This window comes from Anneissia japonica, unplaced genomic scaffold (assembly GCF_011630105.1).
Source record: "Anneissia japonica isolate Jap-2015-1 unplaced genomic scaffold, ASM1163010v1 scaffold456_len727751_cov192, whole genome shotgun sequence".
In the NCBI taxonomy this organism is placed as follows: domain Eukaryota; kingdom Metazoa; phylum Echinodermata; class Crinoidea; order Comatulida; family Comatulidae; genus Anneissia; species Anneissia japonica.
The window spans coordinates 403,811-425,750 of NW_022713155.1; the positions used below are offsets into that span (position 1 = coordinate 403,811).

General features: G+C 31.5%; 1 protein-coding gene across 7 annotated transcripts in view; it reads left to right on the forward strand.

The window, feature by feature from the left end:
- Window positions 1-21,940, forward strand: part of LOC117108239 (dihydropyrimidinase-like) — a 54,066-nt gene that overhangs the window by 15,584 nt on the left and 16,542 nt on the right. For 6 of the 7 annotated variants that reach the window (XR_004445346.1, XM_033250205.1, XM_033250201.1 and 3 more), the window contains exons 2-3: window positions 19,742-19,836; window positions 21,439-21,623. Coding sequence is in view for 6 of the 7 variants with exons in the window: in XM_033250205.1 (XP_033106096.1) it covers window positions 19,742-19,836; window positions 21,439-21,623 (280 nt within the window). In the remaining variant the exon portion in view is untranslated. Of the gene's footprint in view, window positions 1-2,686; window positions 2,950-19,741; window positions 19,837-21,438; window positions 21,624-21,940 lie in introns of those variants that run through there. The other variant, XM_033250204.1, reaches the window with a different exon arrangement.

Sequence of the window (21,940 nt, forward strand, 5' to 3'; positions counted from 1 at the left end):
ATAAAATTTATGATCTAAAAATTACAATTTAAAGAAGTAAAAATCTAAATTGTACAAATTACTTAAACAAAATTATTAATTCAACAAATTTTTACAGTATGTTGCTAAATAGTTGTTACTAATGACTGTATGTGCTGCTCATTGGTGGAAAGGCAAAATGTTTACGTTTTTTGATATATTATTTTGGACAAATCGTTAAAAGGAAAAGCAGGATGTCCCTCTAAGTAGTTATGGGCGGGCTCTACCTTAGGCCAGTTTTGCTAAAATTATTAATGTTTTGAAATAAAGATATAATGTATCTGAAAAATATTCAATTACAACACTGAATTACTCATTTAAAGTAATAAAATAATTTATTCTTCATTTATTGTTTCATTTCGAATGAAACGATCATATTATTACTGATTTACAGACAATCTTGTACAAAAGCTAATTAGATTCAAAGAAAGTAATTAATTCATATATTGAAATGTGTTAAGGTGTGTCACAATGTGTGAAAGAGTATATAATGTACACATGGTTGTTTGTTGCTTGTTATGCCAGTTTGATAGAACACATGGCAATGTCTTGCTACATGTTGAACTCATGTGGTGTTCGTCACTCTATAACATCCACTGAAAAATGTATTATTTAATGACAAACTATTATTTATTTAACCTGTTCATTGTTTTTTTGTTTTTTTATAAGCTAATTTGAACAAATCTTTAAATTGCCATTTTGGCATTATTCTGTCATAGACACAAATAGACTAGACACAAATAGACTAAAAAAAAAAAGATTTCCCCGACACTTATAGATTTTTGGAAGACTTTAGTGTGTGAAGCTTATTTGAAAGAGGTACTAATTTGACAGAGGAACTTTCTGTTAAAATGGTACCATGTTGATAGGCCTGTCGGACTTGCATTATTAATAATTTTTAAATCTGTTGCTTAATAGTGTTTCGACAGTACACAAACTGAAAAATGTATGGGATAATAATTAATACCATGATGCTTATTTCAAATATAATAATTTATAATTGCTAATGGGTGTGATGAAAATTTAAGATTGGAGCTGAGAAAAAATGTTTGGTGCAGTACTTATTCTATGTCATGCTTATTCAAGACACAGGCATTCAAACATTTACGGTATTTTAGTGAATTTATTAACATGACAGTATTAACAATTTATACTGAGTAAATAGTGTTGATGTTTAGATAAAAAATAAATGTATGTTATAAGCCATGTATTAACAAGTCTTGTTGATCTAGGCTTATTTACTTAATTCGTGCACATGTCGACTATTGAAGTTGGTACCTTTGATCACAGGTAGTACCTAGGTGAAAGTGATATGCTAATGTGGTAGTGTGGTATGATTAAATGGCTAAGAAACTGCAAGAAATCAATGACACTCAAGCTAATTCTTCTATCAGAATGTTAGGTAAATAAAAGGTGTATGAAATTATTGCAAAGTCTATAGTTACAATCTAAATAACATTACGGTAGTGTATAGACGCAGTTGCTGTACCGAGGACAAATAAACTGATATTTAATATGAGGAATTTTTCGTCAAAGTGTTGATAGCTATTGCATTTATAAAAATAGGTATTCATTTAGAGTATTCAATAACATCAATATAATTTAAACTAATATAGTCCAATCAAAATATTAATGATTATGAAAGCTCGCAGTAAGTTAAAGTCCATTGTGTTTGGTTTATTAATGATCAAAAGAGTTCTACGATAATGAAAGCAGTGACGATAATTTATTTTTACTGCACCAATTGCAAGTCAAGATTCTAAACAAAATAATATTGCATTGCGCATTGCAAGGATCATCTAAACATTGATACAGACACCAACATCTGACAAGATGTCAACAGCCAACTTGATTACATTAGATAAGAATACTTTTAAATTGAAATTTTTCATTTAAAAAAAATCAAAAAAATTTCATGTAATTTTTTCCTTAATCAAACAAACAGTTGCAGATGAGGAAATATTAGGCAATAAAGTTTATTTTTACAAAATTATCATTAAGGCATTTTATTCATCAAAAATTTAGAAATTATTTTGTTATATTTTTCAAATAATGAAGTATATAAAAATCTAACAAATTTGTTGAGGTCATCAATTTGTCTTATATAATGTAGACATTGGTTGAACTGGCTTATGTATACCATCTGGTAGCAAAATTATTCCCTCGTAGCTACTGTACGGGGTAGAGTAGCTATGGGCATAAATTTATTAAAAGGCAGATTGATTTTTTTTTGCGTTTCATTGTTTAGTTTGTACTGTTATGGAAAATGGTGAATATCATCCTGAAAAAGACAGATATTGATTCAAAGTCTGAACTAGTTCCACAAGCGCAGCTGACATTTCTGATATCCATATTTATTATTAATTTTATTCAGGGATGGACAAAATATCTAAATAAGGAAGCCTAACGTTAAGTATATTAGATGCTTTAATTGATAAGACAATTATTAAATAACCAGCTTAAGTGATTGTGGGTAGATTTCTGTGATATGTTGATCAGTTTGACAATTCTAACCAGGTGCTTTAATATCCTCTCTTTATTGACATTTCCTTGTGCATCCCCCAAAGGAAATGGAATCGTCCAAGGCTGATTGAACCTATAGAGGGTAGTGAAATGCAAATTAGGCAAATGAGACTATTGTGATATTATGGGACGGCCTAATCTATTATGTGCTGGCATTATAATATGAAAAGATATGTGCCTGCCCAGCTAGCTGCATCAGCTTGGCACTAATTTGTCAACTGTTGGATTGTGGCGGGCTTTGAACGCTTCCCTTGAAAGAATAGAAGGGTCCAGGCAGCCGGTGTGGGTCATCCTGGAGGAAGCACATGCAAGTGACCTCGTAAAGTAGAAAGCCTAGATAAGGGTTGAGAGTGGAAGCTACACTGTTCCAGCATGACTACCCCTTCAAAATTCAGAAATGTTCCAAAGGTAGGGTTAAATAATGTTAAGAGATTCTTGTTACATAAGCTATGTATTCATACTTAGGAATAATCTATGTGGAGTTGATATAGTATATGATGAAACTTTCTAGCCTTCTACATATTAGTGGGATGCAGTAGACATACAGGACTGTGTGTGTGTGTACAAATACTATTTTACTCAATGTCCCTGACTGACAGTTTATTAGGGGTATCCTGTATGATCACCTCCTGTACTGGAGCATCATCATTACTTACTTTAGGTTATTTGCACTTCAGAGACTTGTTAATATTTATACTATTGATTTCTTCTTGTAGCTTGGGTTGCATCTGTTTTTTGCATCATCAAATTGTTTTTATTTTGTCATTAATTTATAATTAATGTTAATGACATTGAATTTAAAATGTTGAAGATGGTAATATAATGTAGTCATAAATGTTAATATTATTATTAATATTTATAGCTTTACCGTAAATATTATAACTGATATACCAGTAGTGGTAATGTGCCACCAACAAGCTATGCATGTTATTTTGAATAACCTTGGTGAAGGCCTACTCTTATTACTACCATTTGTTTTTATGGCTAGTACTTTAATACATAACCAAAATCCTCAATAATTAATCACCAAATCTTCAATGCCTAGTAGTATTTTTTATAATGACTACTGTGCTTATATTAGTTTTCACAAAAGCATTTTTTTTTTAAAATTTACAATAACAATGAATGCTCTTTCTAACTGGTGTATTACATGTTTGAATTTTATTATTATTACCTGCCATTGATGATAACACATGCAGCGTAGGTGTGTCATCTCACCTGAGAATGAGATGTTGCTGTTAGATAACCCTGATAATACTATATCATTATTTCTCACCTTCAACTTTTCGTGACCTATGGCCTGGATTATAATCAATAACATTCTGTTAGTTTTTGCTTTATGGAAAATATGTGGAGTATTATCTTTGCTTGTGCATTTATTTAATATGTGGTTTCTTGGTTGTTTATGTATTTGATTTTTTAAATACTATATATTTTTTGTCATTGCTCATCCATTATTTAATTTGCAAAATATAAAATTTAAAGAGTATACCCTTAGTCTCTCTTCATAGCATTTTTTATGTGTTTGCGAGATGAGTAATTTAGGTACTTGATTAAATTTAACTGATTAAATATTTAGACATTTTTAAAATTGATCAATTACATTTTTATATTTTAATTAGTAAAATTAATTAATTTTAGTTTAAACTCACAAAAATTATCTTGCATGCCATAGCACCAAAGTGTGCAATATTACATTTTATCTTCAAAATTTAATGGGAAATATTTTTCTATGTATATGTAATTGAAGAGTTGAGATCTAGACCACAATATATCTAAAGATTAACATAATTTAAGGAACGTTCTGGTTCAAATTTCGATGGCTCATAGCATTGATAAATTCATAATTTACTTAGCATAATTATATCCAACCCAGACCTGGGAGACACGTCAGATTATTGATGACATCAGATAGCCGTCAGGAAAGGTTCATGGAATTGATTTTTGTTTAGTAGATAAATTTGGAATGATTCAGTTAATTCGTCTTGACTTAAAAATGTACCGTCACAGAACATATGATTAAGAATAAGGACTTCCTACCTTTAAATATTATACCGGAGATTAAAACAATTCATGTTAAGTTCCATAATTTATACCTAAATCATTGCCAGCCAATGGTATGCAAAAATACATTATGCATATTTCTGTTTGGTTTTAATATAATTGTTGTATTTTGTGTGGTTATTCATATGATTTTAAGGTACTAGACCCTCTGAGGAACAGTATCATTTACTGAAGAGGTAAACCAGTATGATGAACAAATAATTAAAAATTAAATTTTAAACTTTATTACTGGAAATTAGGTCCTGGTAAACAATGCTATAAAGACTAATTTAATTGATTTATAAATATGAAAAATCATTCTAATTTTTATGTTGGTCATACTTCATAATATAAAGACGAAAGTAAGCAATGAAAATATTGAATTTTTCAAGTCTACTGTATCAACTTAACAATTAGTGTGTATTTAATTTAAGATAAAATCATTGAATTAAATTAAAATGCATCTCAACACCAATCAACAAATGCATATCCATGCTTCATCCTAGTGTAAAAAAAACAACCCAAGAATAAACTGAATAGTAATTCATTTTTTTTTTCTGTATGTGATGGATGATTGGATTGACATTAAAGAGCAGAAAGCTACCTTCAGAAAGACATTCATCAATGCGAAGCTTGGAAGCACTCAATACATAGACTTTGTATTAAACCTACAATTAATACTCACACCCATTGTTAAGCACCTCTTTAGGCGGAGTCTCATTGCACCCTTTGTTCGTGACCGGTTTGATAGTAGAAGGCTAATTCTTTATCATTGCTGATAGCTTGTGATTTACACCATGTTTTCTTACCTTGTAAATTAAACAATGTGAGTTGTGCTTAAGAATTTAGTCCTGCTTTTAAACCTTAATGTGAATCAATAAAGTAGATTGAAAATTGATCCTATTTGTCAGGAAGTTTTGTATACAAATACCATACAACAATGACAAATATAAAAAGTCCACCATTTCATACAATAATATACAGTAAAAATTAGTGAGAGTTATATCCAAAATAGGCTTACCATAAACACCATACTATTCATCAATATTATTGACTATTAACATTAATTAGAATTAATGGAATTTATAATAATCAAGTGGTTTTATACAGATTATAAAACATTTAAGTACAGACTATGAAAAGGATGATACTCTGCAGGTCAGGCCAAATATATTTTTTGCCACATTTTCCCCTTCTAAGATGGCCACCACACAAACCTTGGTTAGGTATAGGCACACACACACTCCTGGCATTGTGAGGATGTTTTGATTTCTACAGGATTATCTGCAGATTTAACTGGTTAAAAAAATGCAGCTCCCACCCAAGAAAATGATTGAGCAGACAAGAAACATGTTAATCTTTTGTTTCACTTTGCATTAATTCCAAAGACACTATTTTTATCTACCTGAGTCATGTGTGAAATCGATACAACAGTATAATTTTTAATTAAATGCCATCAAAATGAGATTGAAGGAGAGGCATCAGGACATAATTCACTGTCTGGTAAAATGTCCTTTCCAATTTAAGTACAAGAATAATATACCCTATGCATTCTAATTACAGGTAACAGAATGTTGTTCTGAAATCTAATGTATGCTTGGACATAGAATGGATGTTTTTGGCAAAACTATTTGCTAAATAAGAATACAGAACTTTATTTTTATTTTTTTCTGCCCTCATCTGATGATCTTTAAAATATAAGTTTGCGAAACAAGGAATAAAAAGTGTCTCGCTTAAATGCATTATAAATTTAATTTTATGAATTAGAGAAAATGATGTTTATTTTGGATCATGTCCCCTTGTGTACATTTACTAGTTGAATTACTTACTGCACACATTCTTAAATGTATTATAGTGATAATACACTTGTTCATTCATTCTCTAGGCATGGATCAATGGTTTTTACCAAAGTCCTATATTTACCTGGCTGCTTTCACTGAATTAAACCTTATTAAGTATGCTCTAATTTAATGACTTATTCCGTGGAGCATAATGCCAAATTTGTGATCGCTTCAGGTTCATTGCTGCAGCAGCCTTTAGTTCAAACATTATTCTTAGAATGTTTCCACAAAAGACTTTATGGTAAACTGGAGAATTTTATTTGTTTACTCTCTCTAGATTATCAAGTTTTCCTTGACGACAAACTTTTACCCACTATAGTCATGATGTGCCTATATAGTATTATGATCATTATCTGATGTCATCATGACCATATATAGGCATGTCACATGTTTTTGTCAAATCAAATTTGAATAGCCTAGACAGGGCTTAATTAACTTGTTTGTGCATAATAATTCTAATATTGGCTTAATTTTGTATATTATTAAGTAGGTTATTGCTTTCTATTGATAATTAGAACAAGAATATATTGTCATCACTACTATACTGCTTCTGTATTATTTGTATACGGTAGAAATCTAAGTCTCGCAGTTCTAATGTATAGTGAAAATTAAACTAATTATTACCATCAATACCATCAAAAAATAAAAATTGTTCCAGTCTAGGTCTCGGAAGTAGGTAAATTATAAATATCCCTACAAAACGAGTACTATAGTACCGGTAATTGAATTATAGATTCATATACCTGTAGGTTTGTTTTTTTCTGTATTTTAACATTACATGCTGGTCCTCCTAAAAACAATCTTTCAGTCCTCTTCCTCTTCTCTTTCATCTGTATTAAAAGTAATGGAGCATATTGTTGTCTGCCTGGTATATTTTAAGTATCTACCCTAGATATATTTTTTGTTGTTTAATTATGTTCTGCATTTATATGCATTGCAATTGACAGTCCCAGGGGGTTTATCATGTATGATCATGGATATCAACCTAATCCTCCATGGTATAAGATGGTCAGTGCAAATTGAGAGCGGTTTGGTTGTAGAGATTTTTTTACTCCATGTTTGAGTCATTAGTGGCCATGTTGCTATCATAATCAAGGTATCTTTACCTGATATCACATGCGTATACAGTAGGCTTCGCCTTAATAAATTGTATATTCTTAATCCTGGGAAGACTAATAAAAGTTGCAATTGAAGATCGCTGTATGTAAATTACCGTTCATGCATCAATGCTACTGTATCTCTCAGGTAACAACATTCATTCCACATTGTTACTCGGTGACTCAATATTTAGCACTAACTCATTCCTATAAAAATTGTTCCTGTCTAGGTCTCGGAAGTAGTTAAATTATATATATCCCTACAAAACGAGTAATGTATTCTTTGTATACGGTAGAAATATAAGTCTGGCAGTTCTAATGTATAGTGAAAATTAAACTAATTATTACCATCAATACCAACAAAAAATAAAAATTGTTCCTGTCTAGGTCTCGGAAGTAGGTAAATTATATATATCCCTACAAAACGAGTAATATAGTACCGGTAATTGAATTATAGATTCATATACCTGTAGGTTTGTTTTTTTCTGTATTTTAACATTACATGCTGGTCCTCCTAAAAACAATCTTTCAGTCCTCTTCCTCTTCTCTTTCATCTGTATTAAAAGTAATGGAGCATATTGTTGTCTGCCTGGTATATTTTAAGTATCTACCCTAGATATATTTTTTGTTGTTTAATTATGTTCTGCATTTATATGCATTGCAATTGACAGTCCCAGGGGGTTTATCATGTATGATCATGGATATCAACCTAATCCTCCATGGTATAAGATGGTCAGTGCAAATTGAGAGTGGTTTGGTTGTAGAGATTTTTCTACTCCACGTTTGAGTCATTAGTGGCCATGTTGCTATCATAATCAAGGTATCTTTACCTGATATCACATGCGTACAGGCTTCGCCTTAATAAATTGTATATTCTTAATCCTGGGAAGACTAATAAAAGTTGTAATTGAAGATCGCTGTATGTAAATTACCGTTCATGCATCAATGCTACTGTATCTCTCAGGTAACAACATTCATTCCACATTGTTACTCGGTGACTCAATATTTAGCACTACAGTAACTCATTCCAAAGAAAATAGAAATTCAATAAATTTATAGATTTGTTTCCAATAATACGTACATCAAAACAATGTAATTTTTGTTAATTTACAGATTTTGAAAATCCTTGTAATTGACTACCAGTCAAGTTAACAATCCGACCCCGAAAAATATTCAGTATTAAAATCTATGATTGTTTTGTGTTGATATTTTTTTTAAGTCATAATATTCAAGTATTTCTTCCAAAGACCTACTGTACAACTAAATTCATCTAAGGCTTGCATAGTGAGATACCAGGTTATGTACTTTCTATTGCTGTATATCTATTATTGATATGCATGGATAAGGTACTTTATTCTGTTGCTACTTCAAGATGTGTAATTCATTTGGATGTTAATGAATTTAGTTGTTGGGAATTCATGTGAAATGAATCCGAAGTGAGTTAAACGAGGCATGAATTGCACAAGTCAACTGATCCGATCATCTGCATTTCGGTCATGCACCTCTCTCATGGATTTTCTACAGCTCATGGCATAAGAGTCCATATTCCTGAGCTTTCCTCATGGAAAATCGTCTTGATCCTTTAATAAATTGTATGCTAAAGTAATCATGAGCCTTGCAGATGGAAGGAGTTAATGCTGTGTGAATTGCATTCGAGAGTGAGTGCCATGTGATTTAACTTTTTAAAATAAGTATTGTGTGAATTGAGTATTGAGTGAGTACTGTGTGAATTGAGTATATACAGTGTAGAGTGAATGCTGTTTTAATTGACTTTAGAATGAATACTGTGTGTGAGTATAGAGTTCGTGCCGAGAGAATAAGTATGGAGTAGTGTTGTGTGAATTGACTTTAGAGTGAGTACTGTGTGAATTGACTTTAGAGTGAGTACTGTGTGAATTGACTTTAGAGTGAGTACTGTGTGAATTGACTTTAGAGTGAGTATTGTGTGAATTGAGTATAGAGTGACTACTGAGTAAATCAAGTATAGTGATTGCTGTGTCAATCAAATAGTGAGTACTGTGTGAATCAAGTATATAATTAGTACTGTGTGAAACAAGTATATAGGGAGTACTGTGTAAATCGAGTATATAATGAGTAAGTCTGTGTGAATCAAGTGTATAGTGAGTATAGTGTGTTGAAATTTTGAGTAGGAAGTGCTTTGTGACAAGTATAGAGATTCTGGTATGATACATGTAGTGTGTGTGCTGTGTGTGTATTGAGTTTAAATTGCTATGTGAATCAAATAAATAGTGTTCTGTGAATCTAGTGTGAATTGAATATAGATTGAGTCAGATTGTTGAATTGAGTATGATGTGAATACTGTGTAAATGAATTATGAAGTATTGAGTCAAGTATATCGTGAGTACTGCAGTAATGGAATTTAGTATAACATTGAGTGTTGTGTGAATTGTGTATACAGTATGCAGATTTGATGAGCACATCCCCATGTAGTTCTGTATGACATCATTAATAATCAGTACACAAAGTGCGCTGATGCGTATCATTATTCACGGCAGTTAATATTCATAATAAATGATTATGTTGGATTCAGTATGTATTCGGAATATAAATTTTAAAATTATCTAGGGCCTATAAGTAAAACAAGCCAAGTGACTCAGACTAATAGTATTATAGCACTGCACTTTTTGTACCCACAACTCAACACCATTCGTACTAAGCAGCGATTATGTTGTTTTATTATTAATGGTTTTTGCAAAGACCCATGTACTTTACATTAATCCTGCATATATTTTAGTAATGCATGTGTTTTGTGCAGGCATTGAATGATATGTTTTAATGGTACAGGACTGTATGTTTGTGGAGTGCTGGTAATTACCATATGTTAGCTCAAATTCATTTACTAAAGTAAGTTTTAATAATTTGATATCTACAAATTAATTAATTAGCAAATTAATTTTTGGTAATTTTGCTTTAATAATATTTCCAAAAACACAATGGGAATGAATTTATTAATGAATATGGCGAGTCGAGTGGCCGAGCGGTAAGGCAGGGGCGCCGCTAGCTACAGCCTTAACATCGGCGCTGGTTCCATCCGCTCCTGGCCCATGGTTCGGTTGGTAGAACCAAGTCTTGTCGGATTAGGACTTAAAAATGGAGGTCCAGTGTATACATCTGGCTCCTGTGCACTTTAAAGAACCCATTGCATCTTTCAGAAGAGCAGGAGGTTACCCGATGTTATGGATCATTTCAGCCCCTGTCGTTGTGGAATGATGTGAACATGTATCTACCAAGAAGCGCCTCTTTTACGGCTGCTAGGTAGTCACGGACCACGCCCATACGCAATTCAGCACAATGACGGTGCAAGTTATGGGTTATTTTCCTACCTTTACCTTTACCTACTATGTTCTTTATAAATGGTTTTTAAATATATCAATTTTACATATCAGTTCAGTTTATGTTTAAACATAAAAATAAACATTAATTTTGTGTTAAAATTTTATTGTAAATATTTGTTGATTTGAAACATGATTTGTTTTAGATAGTCCTATAAATTTAGTTTTTAACATTATTATACATTATAGATTTTTATTTCAATTTGTTCCAGTTTGCCATTTGTTTACAAGTATAGCATTAAAATCTGTGATTCATTTAATAGTACTTTTATTATCATTTCACATTTCCTGACCTTCTTTCTAAGCTCAATACAAAATAATAAAATATTAAAATATGCAGTAGGCGATGCTTATGATTATTCCTCAAAACCACAAAGTGTTTATTCTATTGTTTGAAATTTCTATTACAATCTCTTCCTAAAGTGCCTGAGATATCCCACAGTTTCATGGTCATGCTACTGTAGGTACTGTACAGATAAATAGATGTCTGTAAAACCACAAAATACTTTATTTGTTTGTATGAGTATTATGATGATATATCACTAACACTAATGTATAAAAATAGCACATTCTTCTATAAGTTTATAGGTTGGTATACTCAGCTTTTTAATTACTGTAGTCTATTAGGTAATATCCAGATGTGATCGCTGGTAATCAGGAGTTAAAAGTGTTGTTCATTGCCACTTTTACTGGTTCAAACAATACTGTATATTCTGACATGACTGTAATATTTCCTGTCTTTGCAATTGCATTATTATACAGACTGACTTAAAATAGCTCAGAAAAATAATAATTATAGGCCTGATTAGGCTAGGTTTGTAGAAAAAAAAAAAAAAAAAAAAAAAAAAAAAAAAAAAAAACACCCCATACTCCTGTAACAACCATGGAAACAGGGTGAGAATTGTATAAGAAATGTTCAGATCATGGTGTTGTGGAATCAACATCTTGGAACTACTATTGTGATAATTTGCAATTAGATTTCGTAGTGATTTTTCTTTAGGATGGTACAGATTGACAACATGTATTAGTGGTGATATCGGGAAATAACGGTAAAGGTTTCACACAGGCTTTTTGCATTGTTGCTAATTGTTGGTTTATCTGCTACAATTTGCTACAATCGGTCAACCGCAAAGAAATTATAGTCTGGATAGAGTATTATACTGTAAATTAAACACAACCAATAAAACCTGAGAATACTATAGTATAATACCAACAGCCTTCCATTAAAATAGCTTTGCATGAGATAATAACCTCCAAATTGTCATAATAAAGGAAGTCGTCAGTAACAACAGAGCGGTGTGAGGTAATGGAGATTGATGGACACTCTATTCAAGCATGGAAGAATTTCTCATAGTTCAAAAGTTTTCACTCACTCAGGAGACATTTGTACCACACTGTAAAAGTTTTTTGTTTTTTTTTGGGCAGAGGATATCTAGAAAACCAACTCAAACTTGCGTGTAAGATCCCCAGGAAAATAGGTGCGCGTATTGTCATATTTACTGCTTTTATACATTGGTTGTAGAGATAGGCCAAGGCCTATAATTTTGGGTAAAACTTGCCCTTATTTTCCGAAACTTGTGGAAAGAATTCTAGGCCTAATATTGGTGATAAAGTTAAAAAAAAAAAAGAAAATATCTTATTTTAATTTTTTTCACTTTATAATACAAAGCAAGTTGTTCAAATATTTTATTTTCTTTAAAAAAATAGATATATGAATTTAATTTGATGCATTCAGTAGTTCCAAGGACAGTAGTTTATATTCTAAATTTTTTGGTCATTGTGGTATCCATCAATCAATTATGAATAAACTAATAGGTTAAAGGGTCGTGATCTGTCCAATTGATAGACCATTCGATGCACGAGTAAACTCTAATCTCTGAACTCTAGTTTGGAAAACATGGCGTTTGGATTCCTCCTGTAGATTGACATTTTGATTTGCACCTGTCAAGAATCATCATCAAATAATATTACCAGCTATTAATGGAAGCCTGCTAATTTTGGAGTATGGAGGTTTCTAGTGGGTGTAATGTTATCTGACCTTAGTACACTGGCTACAGACCTGGTAATTCCAGTAGTCGGTTCATTCATCAGTGACCCAGATGAGATTCTCTTGTTTATCTTTGAATGTCGGTAAATATGGAAGTAGCATTGTCATCATGAAACTAAAGTCTCTCATTTTGATTTTCTTTACTGTGTGTGGCGATATCTGTTACTGTTGATTTAGTATTGAATAATGCATAATCACTGAGACTTGATGCTTAACATTACAATAAATATGTTCTAAATTATCATTTGGGGCAAATAATAAATATTACGTGTTATCCAGTCTCCACCCGCATTAAAATATAGTTTTAAATTATATTTGTCTCTACCCACACACGTTTTTATTTTGCCATATATATGTTGCTTTAAATTTATAGTGGGATTGCGGATTGAACTTCAACCTAAAATAATTAATTTCTATGATATTTGAAGCGTGTTATTAATTTGATTATCATTAATTATGATGAGTTGTGATTGAATGGAAGCGATGCATTCGCTGGATAAAATTAAGTCTGCAGCGGTGTACAGTAAATTATTCAATTTCTATAATTAATACATTCTAGCAATTATTTTTAAGATAAATGTTTTCTGTATATTTCAAAATAAGGTAACTAATAAAATTATTCTTAATTTTTTATTTAAACTTTACTCACTGGCTCAGTAATAAAATAATATATTTATACATTAGATTTTAGTTAAATTAATTGCTAATAATGTACATTAGGAATGATTTATATAGCAATTGCAATTTTTGCTGTCAACCGTAAGGCTGTGGGTTTAAATGATATTTTGACCATTCGCTTATTCAAGGTGCATGCATTCCAAGACAAGTGTTTGTAGGATCTCTCTTCCAATAGTATGGATACGTGTTGAAACTCAACTGTTGATAAATGTATTTTTGGTTCATGGTATGCTGAAAATTCATACATGACTGAATACTCCCCACGGAGCAGTGGAGTTTGCGCGCACGTTTTAACTTTCCAACGAACAAGGCTGTTACCTGAAGTTGTCGGGACTTTGAAAGCACTTATATATAAATGCCAAAACTATTAATAATGTTTCTACTACAGTATATGAATTCACTTAGCTATCTTGAAAGTATTTGAGAACAAATTACTGAAAATGATATAATACAGTTCTTGCGTAAATGGTAATTGCCGGTAAATTATGCTAACTATAAATATGATTATGACTTGCCTCTTAAATGCATTAACACAAATTATGTCCTGCATAGGATTAAGTTTGATGTGGCTCAATATCAGAAACACAGTTTGTCAAAGAGTTAAAGAGATATTCATGGAGGGAATAAAATTGTGTAGATAATCTCGTTCAGATTTCATGCTAATCACCATCAACATTACTGCATACACCACATCGGAACCAACTGCCTGATTGGTGTATTTTGGTTGCATAGCTTACGCTATCAGAGATGTTTACAAGACTGTTGGATCATGGTTGTTTGTTCAGGAAACATGGAGGAATTTTAACATGACAGTTATAACACACCCCTTTGGTTTTGTTGTTGTTAGGCCAAGTAAATAAAAAATAGTAGTTTCTCATCCTAATATTTTGAAAAGAAGAGAATCAGGGAACTTTTTTTTAACTCCAAGATATGCAAATCCAAGATGGTCAATGGAAAACAGCTGCTACTTTCTCACTTTTACCAACTAGACACATTGAAATCAAGTAAAAGGAAGCACTAGACATGATTCATTCCATATATCCTCAACCACGAACAATCGAGAATTTTACGGATACGAGTTAGCCAGATTTTCATACATTTCGTAAAATAAAGAAAGTAAAAAAAAAAATGGGTGAGGCAAAGAAAATGGATGCTTGAGGGGACGAGAAACTAGTAATTTTTTTTACTTGGCCTTATTGAATATAATATATAATAATATGTAATATAATATTATAATATGAGCATAATGGTTTCTTTCCTAGCAAGTTACCATACATAATGTACAGTAGCACTTGTCACGTAATTTAATATTTTGCAAGAAATTAATTAAACTTGAGTTATATTCTCATATATAGATCACATTCTGCATACTTAACAAATATGTGAAGAAGAGAGAGAGAAAAACTGAAAAAAATAGTTAAATTGATGTCTCATTACTGTATAACAATGCCATTTTTTAATTGATTTTTTAGAGTTTTAATTTTCAATTTTACTGTACAGCATCGAGGTATTGGTGTACTGTTATCCAGTAGCACCTCTAAAAATAAATTATAAGATCAGCTTAGATTTGTCGTGTTCTAATACTAATACCAAGTTATTTATTTCTTGATCCACCCTACCACTATAACATCAAATTTACAACTGTTTTTGTTTAGAAGATTGCAACAAATATGTTGAAAGTTCAATAGAAAAGAATAGCTGCATTAATGCTTTATGAAAACCACCCTGTCGTGATGAATCCGTAGCTTTGGCTAAGCCTCATAAATGAGTCATCATGATCAGCCATTAAGAGCCTTATATCCAGGTGATGTGCTTGTTGGAATAGCTTTCATCAGGGCTTAATCATGCCATAGCCATCTACACAAGTACCTGTGTTCACCAGCTAATAAAAGTGTAATTTGATGATGAGTAGAATGGTTAATAAAGATACTAATCAGGAGAATTAATGGTAAATTTGAGATATATTGACTCCTGGTTGAGATTTCTTACAGTTTAGTCTTTACTTATCACTTCACTTCATACTTGTTAACATTTTTTAATGTTTGCATTTCTGATTATGTTCATAATATAGTGTATACATACAGTTTAAAGGCCTATACTACAGTATTATGTTCAGTCATATAAAGGGACCATAGGGCAACAGGGCTTAAGACAGGAGTTGGCTGAGGACAGTGAGGAGGGTTGAGAGATCTACCATCAAAAACATGCCCTGCATTTTCCTCAAAATATATAGTACAGTGTATTAGTATTTTCATGATCAACGTTTAAATTGGTAAAATCAACATTTTGATAGTGACATTACAAAAAAAAGAAATTATCTTTTTAAATTTTTGCATTAGCACTGTAGGTCTGAATTTTTTTTTTTTCCCAGAAAGTTATTTGGAATGCATTGCTTATTATGAGCCTCAGTATTGCTTGCTAGACAAGTAGTATATTCCTAAAGGAGAAATCTCATTAGCGTTCACAATCTATTCAGGATATGGGTTCCCTGTGTTTGAATTTATATTTCCTTGCATTCATTGTTTTATTTAGTGTCTTTAATGTATGCAGGAAATTGATGTGAACAGTATGGCCGAAAAAGGTAATAACTGTCATTCCTTGTCGGTAGTCAACACGTCAAATACGGTATAGCATAAATTTTAATATTTGTTGTAGTATCAACAAATCTCCATCTAATCTAAAAGAATACAGCACTGTAAGCTGACTTGATATTCCCTAATGTATGTATTACGAATGATGGTGCTGGCATAATGAGCTGCTCCACCGTGCTGCGTGGCGTTTGAATGTATGTGTGCCACCTGAGCGGAATAATCAATGCCTGCCTTTAAAGTTCCCGATATGCATTATTTAGCAATAACCATTAGGTGTGTTGCTAGTGTCTGCTATCACAAGTAGAAATATTGGCCAAAATTGATTTTTTTTTTCATTTGCAAGCTTTCAACTCTTATCAAATAATTAATTTGTTCACAAAATTTTAAAATTCCACAGTTAGTATAAATAAATTGTTATAGTGATTGCCTGGGGGTTGGTTGTATGGCTTTAATAAATAGCATTACAGTGGATTCATGAGAACAGTTTTTAAATGTGTTTCCTATGGTTTTAGGAAAATAGGAGTACACCACTTTTTGTCTTCCCAGAAATGGCAAGCATACAGCCTAGGCATGTATAGGCACTTCAAGGAAAGCAAAAATTGATTTATCCCCTTTATCAAAAAATAAAAACCTCCTCCCCATTCAAAATAGAGTTATAAGAAATAAAGTGGTGTTTTTGTCTTTTTGGTACACTGTAGAAATAACAGCACTGCGTTTACTTTTACCTAGGCCTGTTTAGTTTCTGAAATTTTCTTGATTTTCTCTTATATTAAAAATATTACTGCCTTGTCAGAATTATTCTAAAATAATTTAATATGAATTTACATTTATTTTCCTAATTTTAACAAAAAATTATATTATATTTTAAAAACTTTATTATTTAATTAAATCCTCTGAATCCTCTTGAGAAACCAATTAAAATCTAATGAAATACAAAATTTTGAACTTAATACACTGTAGAAATTAAACCAATTGTGTTTTTTGAAGTGGTGTTGTTGAAGCAGTGTTTCCGAGTTATACTATAGAGTACTCAATCGCGCCGTCATTGACTCTTAAAGTGGAATGCTACTGTAGCTGTATTGTGCATTTCAGTGAGATTAAATTGAGTCATGATGATGGATGTCTTCAACAAAGATGGTCAAATCAGATGGAAATCTTTTGGGAAATTGGAAACATTTCACTCCTAGCCCTTGATTAAATTTCAGCATGATTGAAATTTTGTAAATGAGAGCCTGTATCTTCTTCGAACTTCAAATAATAAGGGGAGGTTTGAGTGGACCACAGTACAGTAGTCCTTTTTCCTAATTAATAATATTATGAACATTTGTTTTGCACCATGGCACAATAGTGCACATCAAAAGTTTAAACTACCAAAACTCTAAATTTAATTTATTTAATTATCAATTTTAAAAACTAATCAACGCGAGGGTCAATTATTACTAAATGAATACTGGCCTAGATAACGAAAAAACATCCTGTCACCCAGGGTGCACACAGGCACTCCGTTCGGCAACACGATGGGCTCCGGTGGTTTCCATCATGGGCTAATCCCACGGCTCCACTACCGTGCACTGCAAAGAGAGTGACATAGGTAGTGGGGGTTTTGTCATACAGTATAAATGAGAGCGCATGTCAATTTTGTACTAATAGCAATATATGTCTAGGAGAGATGTGTTTGTTTTAACACTGATGAAGTACATTTTACCTTTGACAATAAATCAAATCCTGTCGTACAAGTCAGGCATCATTATTGACAAGTTCTCTAAATCACTCCTGGAAAAAAAAATTGTTCTTTAAATAACAGAGTTTTGAAAATGCCTCTGTGCCATAGGTCATTTTAGTGTAGGTTTCTTTTTTTTTTCTTTGGTTCTGTGTATGTTATTTTAATATATTTTGTTATTCTCCGGTTTATTTTTCTTGGATTTGTTTAGGTGTGCCAATTCATTGTGTTTTCTAAGCCTAATAGGTAGGCCAACAATGAATAGTTCAAAGGTAGTGTTATTGAAAAATGCAAGGTTCTTTCACAACCCATGTACCATACTACTAAATATGATGTCAGTTGTTGTAGTGTTTTAAACAGATTGAAAACAGCTTGATCTCATCGTGGAGCTTTTTATAAATTTATCCATAGCTCCATGATCCCATATACTAAAATTGTAGGCTTAACCATCACATTTTATAGAATTATAATCCAAATACATGAGTGATTTTTATTAATTGCATCGTTTTTAAGTGCAATATGTTTTGTTCAATTTTCCTTTTTATATTTTATATACTGTAGTCAGTGTATGTATTTTTACGTTGTGAATTATTTTTCACCTAATTCAATTTTAAATTCTTCCTGAGATGTACAATTGTCTCGCAGCTGTTATGAAAGTATTTTTTGCATGAATAAACAAAATACTTAATCAAATATAATGAATAATAACAAATGATGAAGTACTGGTAATGAGATTGCAGATTTCACTATAAACATCACATTGAGTCTTCTGCCAGTGGTAAAACATTACAATTGTGAAAAACAACCATAATTAAAATAATTGGATTTACTCTGCATCATACATCAAGATTAAAGTCTGGATTTTGGCTTAGAACAAATCCAGACTTGTGTCATCTTTAACAAGCAATCATTACAATTTGTTAATTATTGTAAATATACATTCTTATTTACTTCCATCCTAATATATATATATTGGTATTGACCATTGTCATCCATCAGCGTTGCTGCTGTTGTTGCTGCCATTGCTATTTGCTGTTGTTGTCGTCAATAACTTTTAATATTTTTTGAAAAATAATTTAAATGTAATTATATTCATTTACATATTAATAATTATGACGTTTAAAACTATAAAAGCTATTAGAAATATGAAATACTTGTTACTAATATTTAACCACATATTTTAATTTTTATTAACTATTTTTTTTATTACTGATTTGAAATAGAATTTTAATATTGAATTTCTTGTACCAAGTAACAAGAGTTTAATTATGCTTTGAATATCATATATTTAGAGGCTTTTTTGAATTACTTATAAATGTATACAATATCTCTACAAGAGAGACTACCATATTGTAAAATTTTTTCAATATTGCTGTTTTATTCAAATGTTTTGAGTCATTTATTATTCGACCCCTATGGAATCTTTCACATTATGTAGCACCCAAATTTCCTGCTCTGACTCCAATAATATGTAAACTCGTCATTATTTCACTATCACTCAGATACTGAATAACATCAGCTGCATGGCCAATTCTTATATTCTGCAGAAAATTCTAGTCAAAACTAGATATTTAAAAGCAAATTTAAATTATTTTCGCTGAGTATGCGGTTCACACATATTGGTTTCAGTATTTTTCTTTCTGATAATGATTATTGATGCAGTTTAGTTACTAATGGTTGATTCTTCTTGTTTCTCAATCGAAAGTTGGCATCAAAAACTGTTCTTCCTTCCTACCCTAATCAGTGTGATTTTATGTCCTTGATGTTTGTCATTGCTAGTAACATACTCCTCTAAACAACATGTCATTGGCACGATCTTGTCATTTACAGACAGCCCAAAACAGACTTCTTATCAAAGGCGGCAGGATCGTGAATGCCGATCGTATGTTTGATGCTGACATCTACATTGAAGATGGAATTATACGGTAAGAGAAGTTTTTAATATTAATTATTAAAATCAACATACATCTAAAGCTTTACGGGTACCGTGGGTATAATCATTTTAATACCAAAGCAGCATACCTTTTGTATTCATAAATAAATAAATTATTGAAATTATATTGTTATATATTAAATTTACTGGGTTTTTAATTTTTTTAGGAAATGTTTTTTTTAATTAACAAGATATATACAGTGGTTTTTGCTTATCAGATGTATCTTCTGGATATGAATGCATACATATATTATTGTTAATATTTAGTGTTTATTTATATAGCATTCATATAATGCACAAATCATTATTTTATATAATATTTCATTTTCTTTAAAATTATTTCAAAAAATTATAATTTGCACTTGAATTTTGGAATTTGTAAATAAATGTTCTTAACTACTTTATGTTGTGAAGCCAAAAATTTTATGAAATTACAAATTGGCGTAAAACAAATTATGCAAAACTAGATAAAGTATATCATGGAAGATAACAGCGACAAGTAAAACCGGAAAATATAACTAAAACCACTATAGAAATGAGATGTGAAATTATTCTAGATTGGTAGGTCGTGGTACTGCAGCATTCCGTGATTATGATTTTTGCATACTAGCGTGTTTCTAAATCCCAAGACACTAATATCATGGCATGTGACACTGTGACTTGTAAATGTCATCTTTCTTTTATTGTCACCATAATGCACTCTCGAAGCTTGATACAATCTACTCTTCCAACTCGTCATTTGATTGAAATAATCATTTGGTTATATGACAATTAGAAACATAATTGATTTTATTTAAGATATGAACTGATCTGGTATTTCATAAATAATGTCTAAAATGCTATAGGTGTAACATTTTTAATTGCTTTTTAATGAACTTGTGTATGAAAGGAAATTAGAATTAGTCAGTTATGGCAGTTATACTTGGTGGCAATGAATGAATTGCCACCGAATTCACTGTATGAATTGTAATCAACACTGCTCCTGTGTATAGGCTCTGTCTACATTATTAAGTTTCTCTGAAAAAAACAAACTGCTGTATGCCCCTATATAGTCATGGTGTGCCTATATATGTTCATGATGTGATGTCATCATAACTGTTGTATGCCCATATATAATCATGGTGTGCCTATATATGTTCATGATGTGATGTCATCATAACTGTTGTATGCCCATATATAATCATGGTGTACCTATATATGTTCATGATGTGATGTCATCATAACTGTTGTATGCTCATATATAGTCATGGTGTGCCTATATATGTTCATGATGTGATATCATCATAACTGTTGTATGCCCATATATAGTCATGGTGTGCCTATATATGTTCATGATGTGATGTCATCATAACTGTTGTATGCCCATATATAGTCATGCTGTGCCTATATATATATGTTCATGATGTGATGTCATGACCATATCCAAATGCACATGTTTCTGTCAAATAAAATTTAGTAGTCTGAATAGGGTTTAAGCTTATTTTTTCTTTGCTCCATTTCTATATAAAATTGTACTAGTTACATTGTTTTTTTAGTAGGCAAAATTTCTTAACATAAAATTATACTAATTTGAGTATCCATTTTCATTTTGTAGACAAATTGGGGAAAACCTTATTACTCCTGGAGGAGCCAAACAGATTGATGCCAAAGGCAAGCTCATCATTCCAGGCGGAATTGACACCCACACTCACATGGAAATGCCCTTCATGGGAACCAGGGCGGTTGATGATTTCTACCATGGAACCAAAGCTGCACTGGCTGGTGGCACCACTATGATCAGTAAGCTATTAACTCTCTTTTAAGACACCCTATTAAAGGGACATCCCTTTTAAGGGAGGCTCTTTTTGGCCACAATACAAGTCAAAGTATATCTTTAACTCTATAGCCAACCCCTGTTCAGAGGACACCCATATTAAGGGGACACTTATTTTGGTCCCTAAGGTGTCCCCTTAATAGGGGTGCTATTATAGTAGGTAAGCCAATGTCAAACTTTGGCACACAAGATTTCATTTAAATTCAAGACAAATTTTTGATTAAACACAAACACAGTACTACCAAAAAAGTTGTAATGAAATATATTTTGATTGTGTTGTTCA